The sequence below is a fragment of the Physeter macrocephalus genome, chromosome 11 (assembly GCF_002837175.3).
Source record: "Physeter macrocephalus isolate SW-GA chromosome 11, ASM283717v5, whole genome shotgun sequence".
In the NCBI taxonomy this organism is placed as follows: domain Eukaryota; kingdom Metazoa; phylum Chordata; class Mammalia; order Artiodactyla; family Physeteridae; genus Physeter; species Physeter macrocephalus.
In genome coordinates this window covers 169,763,548-169,773,647 of record NC_041224.1, presented here as the reverse complement: position 1 = coordinate 169,773,647, position 10,100 = coordinate 169,763,548, and the positions used below count along the sequence as shown (strand labels likewise).

At 44.4% G+C, this 10,100-nt stretch overlaps 1 protein-coding gene across 2 annotated transcripts in view; it reads right to left on the bottom strand.

Annotated features, from left to right (window-relative positions):
• Nucleotides 1–2,388, bottom strand: part of LOC114487222 (uncharacterized) — a 30,113-nt gene extending 27,725 nt beyond the window's left edge. For both annotated transcript variants that reach the window (XM_028496333.2, XM_028496332.2), the window contains exon 1: nucleotides 2,229–2,388. In XM_028496333.2, coding sequence (XP_028352134.1) covers nucleotides 2,229–2,381 — 153 coding nt within the window. In that variant the 5' untranslated portion in view covers nucleotides 2,382–2,388. The remainder of the gene's footprint in view (nucleotides 1–2,228) is intronic.
• Between the last annotated feature and the right edge of the window lie 7,712 nt (nucleotides 2,389–10,100).

The window sequence follows — 10,100 nt, the reverse complement described above, 5'->3', positions numbered from 1 at the left end:
GGGGACATATGTATACGTATAGCTGATTCACTTTGTTATAAAGCAGAAACTAACACAACGTTGTAAAGCAAGTATACTCCAATAAAGATGTTTAAAAAAAGATTTACCCTCTTAGCTACTTTCAAATATACAAACAATATTAACTACAGTCACCAGGCCATACTTTACATCCCATAGCTGATTTATTGTATAACTGGGAATTTATACCTTTTGACCCCCTTTCCCATTTCTCCCAACCCCCACCCCTGGCCTCTGGCAACCACCGATCTGTTCTCTGTTGAGTTTGTTTTGTTTTGTTTTGTTTTAGATCCCACATATGAGATCATATGGTATTTGTCTTTCTCTGTCTGACTTATCTCGCTTAGCACAATGCCCTCAAGGTGCATCCATGTTGTCGCAAATGGCAGGATTTCATTCTTTTTTATGGCTGAGTAATATTTATATATATATATTATAATATATAACACACACATATATCTTGCATTTTCTTATTTTCTTTATTCATCTGTGTGTGGACACAGGCTGTTTCCATGTCTTGGTTATTATTGTAAATAATGCTGCAATGAACAAGGGGTGCACCTATCTTGTTGAATTAGTGTTTTCATTTTCTTCAGATAAATACCCAGCAGTGGAATTACTAGATCATATCATTTTACATCTTAAAAAAAAAAATCTGGGTGGGGTGAGGACCTGTGTAACATCTGTCATGCTCCTTCAGCAACAGATATTCAAACCATCCATTGCCACTATAATTCATCAGAAAAATAAAATAACTTCCTAGAATAGACAGTGCTGTCAGCATCTTTCTGCTGACCATAGACTATTCTGGGCAGTATTTTGAAAATGAAACTGATTTATTAAAAGCTTGCAAGAGGAGGCAGAAAGGCCTGAGGTTGACTTGCCTGCTTTGCTGTGAGAGCCCTGGGCTGTGACCCAAGGTCATGGGGGTGAGTCCCCTGGGGATGCAGCAGTGGCCTGCAGGCTTAGTGCTCACATAACCGTGGGCAGGTCACTTGGGTCTCAGTTTCCCTGTCTGTAAAACAAAGCTGAATCCCTCAAGAGTCCCTGGGTGGCAAATCTCAGGAATCCACATGGGTCAGTCAGGAGGGGTGTTTGTTATCAGAGAATACAGGCTGAGGAATCACCTGCTACCTGAGGGCTGGAAGACAGCAGGGCCTCAGGTAGGTTGGGAAAGTGATCTTTACTTCAGCTAACGGAGTCCTGTGAGCCAGAGCCAGCGGCCTAAGTCTGAGAAGTAGGCAGAGGCCGGTAGTGCAGGGCCTGAAGGGCATCTAGGAATGGATTCTCTTTCCACCCCCCCATCTCTGGACCTATGTGTCTGCTTCACTCCTCTTCTTCCTTCTGCAGACCAGTTTCCTCTGCTCCCCAGGCCATATGGCAGAACAAGGCTGCCCTTGGGTACCATGTTCACCCTCAGGGTCTAGTCACTCACAGAAACCATCTCAATCAATTCTAGGAAAGCACTGTCACAGGTGCACCTCTGGTCCAATTACTTGTAGGCAAAACCATGGCAGCTGCTAGGAGCCCTGGTGAGGAGCCTGGAGTTCCATGGTGAGAACAGGGCAGGCATCCAAAATTACCTACCCCAGAAGGACTGGACTACAGGCCCCCGGATAGGCCTAAGAGTCTGGGAGTGCAGGACTGAATGGACTGCAGGGTAACTCTTCAGATTGTTCTGAAGCAGTCTCAAGGGTCATGAGGAGTTGATTTAAAGGCATTCTCAAACTAGAAGGTGAATCAGAACCACCTGGAGGACTTGTTAAAACACAGAGGGCCAGACCTCAGAGTTTCTGATTCAGTAGGTCTGGAGGGGCACAGTCTGAGAATTTGCATTTGTAACAAGCTCTGATGATGCTCAAATGCTAGGTTCCCAAAGTGGCGTCCACATTCCTGGCCCTGCCAGTTTCTTCAATCTGCAGGTTCCAGAGTCAGAAGGACTGGAAAGGGGGGGGGGGGGCGCCCGGTGTGTGCAACCTACATTCTGGATCTCTCTGTACACCACGGTTTGAGAATCACGATTTTAAAATGTTTCAAAACGTCAGAAATGTCTTTGTTCCCAACCTTGAGTGTCACCATGGGGAAATAAAAGGTGACCAGCCAAGGGATGTTTGTTCAGTATCATTAAACGGTTAAAGCGGTTAATTAATCTGTGTGTTTGGATTAAAACAAAACAAAACTTTCCACTTTCACCAAAGAAAGGCGGTTACCTCAGGATGAGTAAATCCAGACTTTGGGGTGGGTAAGAGGTCTTTTTTCTGGGCATTTTCATTTCTCCCTTCAAGAAGAGACGCACTCATCGCGTGGCTCTCCCCTTCGGGTAAATAAAAGCTGTGGAGAAGTTTACAGACTCGCCCTGCCATTCCTGGATCTCGGGCGTCCAGCTGCCCACTGGCCAACCCGCCTTGCAGTCTGCGCCGGCGCCTCGGTGATCCGCCAATGAAGCGCTGAGGAACTCCATGACTTCATCGGGTTACTCTCTCATTGGCTGCTGCCGCCGCGCCGGACCCGCCCCTTCCATTAGAGCTCGGGAAAACGGCGCGGGTCCCGACCCTAGGTGGAAGGCAGGTTGAGTTCTTAACCTCGTCTTCGAGCCTTGCGGACTTCTCTTCAAACAACAGATACCTCAGAAGGAAAATTCTGCTTTCTGGCAAAGACTTGAGTGTGCCTCTCAGCCAGCCAAAGTACTGGTTTTCTGCGCTGACCTTTGACTGCCGCATCGCTGAGGTTTAGCTGGTGTCTTCAACCTTTCCTAGGTACCTGGCAGATCGCACGCATTTCCCACTTACTTTAATCGTGTATTTGAACGAGTTTTGTCCTGCATCTCAGTGGATGAGTTTCTCAAGCCCGAATTTACTGTGGACTGCTAGTGATCATCTGTCCCACATTTTACCTGGGAAGTAATTAGGTGGCGCCCACAAGGTGAACAGAGATGAAAATCAGATCCAGGGCTCCAACTGCAACTTCAGTGTTGCACACCCCACCCCCCACCCCACCCGCCGTCTGCTGCCTGAGAGCTCAGAGCAGCATGCAGTCCAGGAACCTCTGCCTGTAGGAGAACCCACAGACTAATAAGGGATAATCCAGGTTTCTTCACATTCTAGCAACTGCCTAACTCCCACGTTGACAGGATAGAATCATGGACTACAATCTCCCAGAGCCGTGCTCTCATTTTACAAATGAAGAAATTGATGGGTACTTGATCACAAACCAGTTGTTGGTGGGTAGAGGCCGGACTTGACCCAGGCCTCCTGCTCTTCTTGTCCAGCGATGAGCCCCAAATGCTGGAAAGAATGGAAAGCCCACGAGTCCCCAGGGAAAGTTTTGTGCAGTGAGCATGGTTTCAGTACTGCAAGCATCTAATTTGGGAGTAAGGAAGCAATCCTAAGTGTTTGTATGCTTCTCTGGCTGGCCAGCAGTTCAGGCGTGCCTTCATCCCCAACCTTTCTGACCACCAGGTTCTTTGCTACAGGAAAGGAGGCCAAGCTGTGGATTTTTTCTCCTCTGACGTAGGGTGTGATCTGGTGCTTGAAGTGTCTGAATGCTATGACCCTCTTTTGAGTCAAGGATTTTTGAAAACTCAGGACCACTCTGTTAGATGGGGAGACTTGGCAAGCAGACTAGACCTGAAATCCTTTTGCAAGGCTTGGCTCAGAGTTTACCTCCTCCAAGACTTCCTGGAATCCCCACCAACAAAGGTGGATCAAGGGCTCCTTCAGCCCCCAATGCTCATCTGAGTCCAACTGCAGTGCTATTGTTCACTTCTTTGTCCACTTTCCAACTAGACCATGAGTTCCTGAGGGATGGCATCACACTTTATACAATTTTGTATTCTCAGGGCCTAACACGGTCTGACACATAGTAGATGCTCAATAAATGTTTGTTGAATTGAACTGCGGAAACCTTGCACGCTAGTTGCCTTGTGCAGGGGAAGATCACTCGCAGTTCCTAACAGATGTAGATTTTGTGTTTATGAGGCTCCTTCACACAAAATGAGACTTCTCACTGTTTTTATTAGTAAAGTGTTTGAAATGAAAACTTCACAACTGTTTGCTAATATTGGGTTGGCCAAAAACTTTGTTTAAAACTTTACTTTGTTTTTAAGTAAAAATAAAAGACACATTTTTCATTTTCACCAAGAACTTTAATTTGATGAACATAGGAGCAAAAATCCTTGACAAATATTAGCAACCCGAATCCAACGATACATAAAAAGGATCATATACCATGATCAAGGTGCATTCATTCCAGGGTCCCAAGGATGGTTCAACATACACAAATCAATCAATGTGATACACCCCATTAACAAAAGGAAAGAGAAAAACCACAATGATCAATCATCTCAATAGATGCATAAAAAACATTTGACAAAATCCAACATCCATTCATGATAAAAATTCTCACCAAAGTGAGTACAGAGAGAACACATCTCAACATTTACAACAAACCCACAGCCAGCATAATATTCAACAGTGAAAAGCTGAAAGCCTGTCCACTAAATTCAGGAACAAGACAAGGATGCCCACTCTTACCGCTTCTATTCCACATAGTATTGGAAGTCTTCCCCAGCAATCAGACAAGAGAAAGAAATAAAAGGTATCCAAACTGGAAGGGAAGAGGTAAAACTGTCACTGTTTGCAGATGACATGATACTCTATATAGAAAACCCTAAAGTCTACACACAAAAACTATTAGAACTAATAAATGAATTTAGCAAGGTAGCAGGGTGCAAGATTAATATACAGAAATCTGTTGTTTCCTTACACTAATAATGAAATATCAGAAAGTAAAAAAAAAAAAAAAAAAAAAAAAAAAACCATTTAAAATTACATCAAGAAAATAAACACCTAGGAATAAACTTAACCAAGGAGGTAAAAGACCTAAATGCTGAAAACTAGAAAACATTGATACAGGAAAATGAAGATGATTCAAAGAAATGGAAAGATATCTTGTGCTTTTGGATTGGAAGAATTAATATTATTTAAATGGCCATACTACCCAAAGCAATCTATAGATTTAATGCAATCCCTATCAAATTACCAGTGGCATTTTTTACAGAACTAGAACAAAAAAAATCTTAAAATTTGTATGGAGACACAAAAGACCCCAAATAGCCAAAGCAGGCTTGAGGGAAAAAAATGGAGCTGGAGGAATCAGACTCCCTGACTTCAGACTACACTACAAAGCTACAGTAATCAAGACAATATGGTACTGGCACAAAAACGAAATATAAATCAATGGAACAGGATAGAAAGCCCAGAAATAAATCCATGCACCTATGGTCAATTAACAACAAAGAAGGCAAGAATATACAATGGAGAAAAGACAATCCCTTCTAGTGGTGTTGAAAAAGCTGGACAGCTACATGTAAATTAATTAGAACATTCCCTCACAACATATACAAAAAGGAACACAAAATGGTTTAAAGACCTAAATGTAAGACATGACACCATAAAATTCCTAGAAGAGAACATGGGTGAACATTCTGAGACATAAATTGTAGAAATATTTTCTTAGATCTGTCTCTCACAGCAAAAGAAATAAGAGCAAAAATAAACAAATGGGACCTAATCAAACTTACAAGCTTTTGCACAGCAGAGGAAACCATCAACAAAACAAAAAACAACCTACAGATAAAAAAAAAAAATCTGGGTGGGGTGAGGACCTGTGTAACATCTGTCATGCTCCTTCAGCAACAGATATTCAAACCATCCATTGCCACTATAATTCATCAGAAAAATAAAATAACTTCCTAGAATAGACAGTGCTGTCAGCATCTTTCTGCTGACCATAGACTATTCTGGGCAGGATTTTGAAAATGAAACTGATTTATTAAAAGCTTGCAAGAGGAGGCAGAAAGGCCTGAGGTTGACTTGCCTGCTTTGCTGTGAGAGCCCTGGGCTGTGACCCAAGGTCATGGGGGTGAGTCCCCTGGGGATGCAGCAGTGGCCTGCAGGCTTAGTGCTCACATAACCGTGGGCAGGTCACTTGGGTCTCAGTTTCCCTGTCTGTAAAACAAAGCTGAATCCCTCAAGAGTCCCTGGGTGGCAAATCTCAGGAATCCACATGGGTCAGTCAGGAGGGGTGTTTGTTATCAGAGAATACAGGCTGAGGAATCACCTGCTACCTGAGGGCTGGAAGACAGCAGGGCCTCAGGTAGGTTGGGAAAGTGATCTTTACTTCAGCTAACGGAGTCCTGTGAGCCAGAGCCAGCGGCCTAAGTCTGAGAAGTAGGCAGAGGCCGGTAGTGCAGGGCCTGAAGGGCATCTAGGAATGGATTCTCTTTCCACCCCCCCATCTCTGGACCTATGTGTCTGCTTCACTCCTCTTCTTCCTTCTGCAGACCAGTTTCCTCTGCTCCCCAGGCCATATGGCAGAACAAGGCTGCCCTTGGGTACCATGTTCACCCTCAGGGTCTAGTCACTCACAGAAACCATCTCAATCAATTCTAGGAAAGCACTGTCACAGGTGCACCTCTGGTCCAATTACTTGTAGGCAAAACCATGGCAGCTGCTAGGAGCCCTGGTGAGGAGCCTGGAGTTCCATGGTGAGAACAGGGCAGGCATCCAAAATTACCTACCCCAGAAGGACTGGACTACAGGCCCCCGGATAGGCCTAAGAGTCTGGGAGTGCAGGACTGAATGGACTGCAGGGTAACTCTTCAGATTGTTCTGAAGCAGTCTCAAGGGTCATGAGGAGTTGATTTAAAGGCATTCTCAAACTAGAAGGTGAATCAGAACCACCTGGAGGACTTGTTAAAACACAGAGGGCCAGACCTCAGAGTTTCTGATTCAGTAGGTCTGGAGGGGCACAGTCTGAGAATTTGCATTTGTAACAAGCTCTGATGATGCTCAAATGCTAGGTTCCCAAAGTGGCGTCCACATTCCTGGCCCTGCCAGTTTCTTCAATCTGCAGGTTCCAGAGTCAGAAGGACTGGAAAGGGGGGGGGGGGGGCGCCCGGTGTGTGCAACCTACATTCTGGATCTCTCTGTACACCACGGTTTGAGAATCACGATTTTAAAATGTTTCAAAACGTCAGAAATGTCTTTGTTCCCAACCTTGAGTGTCACCATGGGGAAATAAAAGGTGACCAGCCAAGGGATGTTTGTTCAGTATCATTAAACGGTTAAAGCGGTTAATTAATCTGTGTGTTTGGATTAAAACAAAACAAAACTTTCCACTTTCACCAAAGAAAGGCGGTTACCTCAGGATGAGTAAATCCAGACTTTGGGGTGGGTAAGAGGTCTTTTTTCTGGGCATTTTCATTTCTCCCTTCAAGAAGAGACGCACTCATCGCGTGGCTCTCCCCTTCGGGTAAATAAAAGCTGTGGAGAAGTTTACAGACTCGCCCTGCCATTCCTGGATCTCGGGCGTCCAGCTGCCCACTGGCCAACCCGCCTTGCAGTCTGCGCCGGCGCCTCGGTGATCCGCCAATGAAGCGCTGAGGAACTCCATGACTTCATCGGGTTACTCTCTCATTGGCTGCTGCCGCCGCGCCGGACCCGCCCCTTCCATTAGAGCTCGGGAAAACGGCGCGGGTCCCGACCCTAGGTGGAAGGCAGGTTGAGTTCTTAACCTCGTCTTCGAGCCTTGCGGACTTCTCTTCAAACAACAGATACCTCAGAAGGAAAATTCTGCTTTCTGGCAAAGACTTGAGTGTGCCTCTCAGCCAGCCAAAGTACTGGTTTTCTGCGCTGACCTTTGACTGCCGCATCGCTGAGGTTTAGCTGGTGTCTTCAACCTTTCCTAGGTACCTGGCAGATCGCACGCATTTCCCACTTACTTTAATCGTGTATTTGAACGAGTTTTGTCCTGCATCTCAGTGGATGAGTTTCTCAAGCCCGAATTTACTGTGGACTGCTAGTGATCATCTGTCCCACATTTTACCTGGGAAGTAATTAGGTGGCGCCCACAAGGTGAACAGAGATGAAAATCAGATCCAGGGCTCCAACTGCAACTTCAGTGTTGCACACCCCACCCCCCACCCCACCCGCCGTCTGCTGCCTGAGAGCTCAGAGCAGCATGCAGTCCAGGAACCTCTGCCTGTAGGAGAACCCACAGACTAATAAGGGATAATCCAGGTTTCTTCACATTCTAGCAACTGCCTAACTCCCACGTTGACAGGATAGAATCATGGACTACAATCTCCCAGAGCCGTGCTCTCATTTTACAAATGAAGAAATTGATGGGTACTTGATCACAAACCAGTTGTTGGTGGGTAGAGGCCGGACTTGACCCAGGCCTCCTGCTCTTCTTGTCCAGCGATGAGCCCCAAATGCTGGAAAGAATGGAAAGCCCACGAGTCCCCAGGGAAAGTTTTGTGCAGTGAGCATGGTTTCAGTACTGCAAGCATCTAATTTGGGAGTAAGGAAGCAATCCTAAGTGTTTGTATGCTTCTCTGGCTGGCCAGCAGTTCAGGCGTGCCTTCATCCCCAACCTTTCTGACCACCAGGTTCTTTGCTACAGGAAAGGAGGCCAAGCTGTGGATTTTTTCTCCTCTGACGTAGGGTGTGATCTGGTGCTTGAAGTGTCTGAATGCTATGACCCTCTTTTGAGTCAAGGATTTTTGAAAACTCAGGACCACTCTGTTAGATGGGGAGACTTGGCAAGCAGACTAGACCTGAAATCCTTTTGCAAGGCTTGGCTCAGAGTTTACCTCCTCCAAGACTTCCTGGAATCCCCACCAACAAAGGTGGATCAAGGGCTCCTTCAGCCCCCAATGCTCATCTGAGTCCAACTGCAGTGCTATTGTTCACTTCTTTGTCCACTTTCCAACTAGACCATGAGTTCCTGAGGGATGGCATCACACTTTATACAATTTTGTATTCTCAGGGCCTAACACGGTCTGACACATAGTAGATGCTCAATAAATGTTTGTTGAATTGAACTGCGGAAACCTTGCACGCTAGTTGCCTTGTGCAGGGGAAGATCACTCGCAGTTCCTAACAGATGTAGATTTTGTGTTTATGAGGCTCCTTCACACAAAATGAGACTTCTCACTGTTTTTATTAGTAAAGTGTTTGAAATGAAAACTTCACAACTGTTTGCTAATATTGGGTTGGCCAAAAACTTTGTTTAAAACTTTACTTTGTTTTTAAGTAAAAATAAAAGACACATTTTTCATTTTCACCAAGAACTTTATTGGACAACATATTCACCCTTTTGTTCCACTACGTTCTGCCATTTTCTAGGCAACTTCATAATTCCATCTTCCCAAAACTTTTTATCGTTTTGAGCAAAGAACTGTTCCAGATGCCTTTTACAGCCTTCCAGGGAATTGAAATTTTTTTCCATTACGAGAATTTTGTAAAGACTGAAATAAATGGAAATCCAAACATGGAATGTCTGGCGAATACTGTGTATGAATCAGAACTTCCCGGCCAAGCTGTGACAGTTTTTGCCTGGTCATCAAAGAAACATGTGGTCTTGCGTTATCCTGATGGGAGATTATGCGTTTTCTGTTGACTAATTCTGGACATTTTTTGTCGAGTGCAGCTTTCATATGCTGAAAACTAGAAAACATTGATACAGGAAAATGAAGATGATTCAAAGAAATGGAAAGATATCCTGTGCTTTTGGATTGGAAGAATTAATATTATTTAAATGGCCATACTACCCAAAGCAATCTATAGATTTAATGCAATCCCTATCAAATTACCAGTGGCATTTTTTACAGAACTAGAACAAAAAAAATCTTAAAATTTGTATGGAGACACAAAAGACCCCAAATAGCCAAAGCAGGCTTGAGGGAAAAAAATGGAGCTGGAGGAATCAGACTCCCTGACTTCAGACTACACTACAAAGCTACAGTAATCAAGACAATATGGTACTGGCACAAAAACGAAATATAAATCAATGGAACAGGATAGAAAGCCCAGAAATAAATCCATGCACCTATGGTCAATTAACAACAAAGAAGGCAAGAATATACAATGGAGAAAAGACAATCCCTTCTAGTGGTGTTGAAAAAGCTGGACAGCTACATGTAAATTAATTAGAACATTCCCTCACAACATATACAAAAAGGAACACAAAATGGTTTAAAGACCTAAATGTAAGACATGACACCATAAAATTCCTAG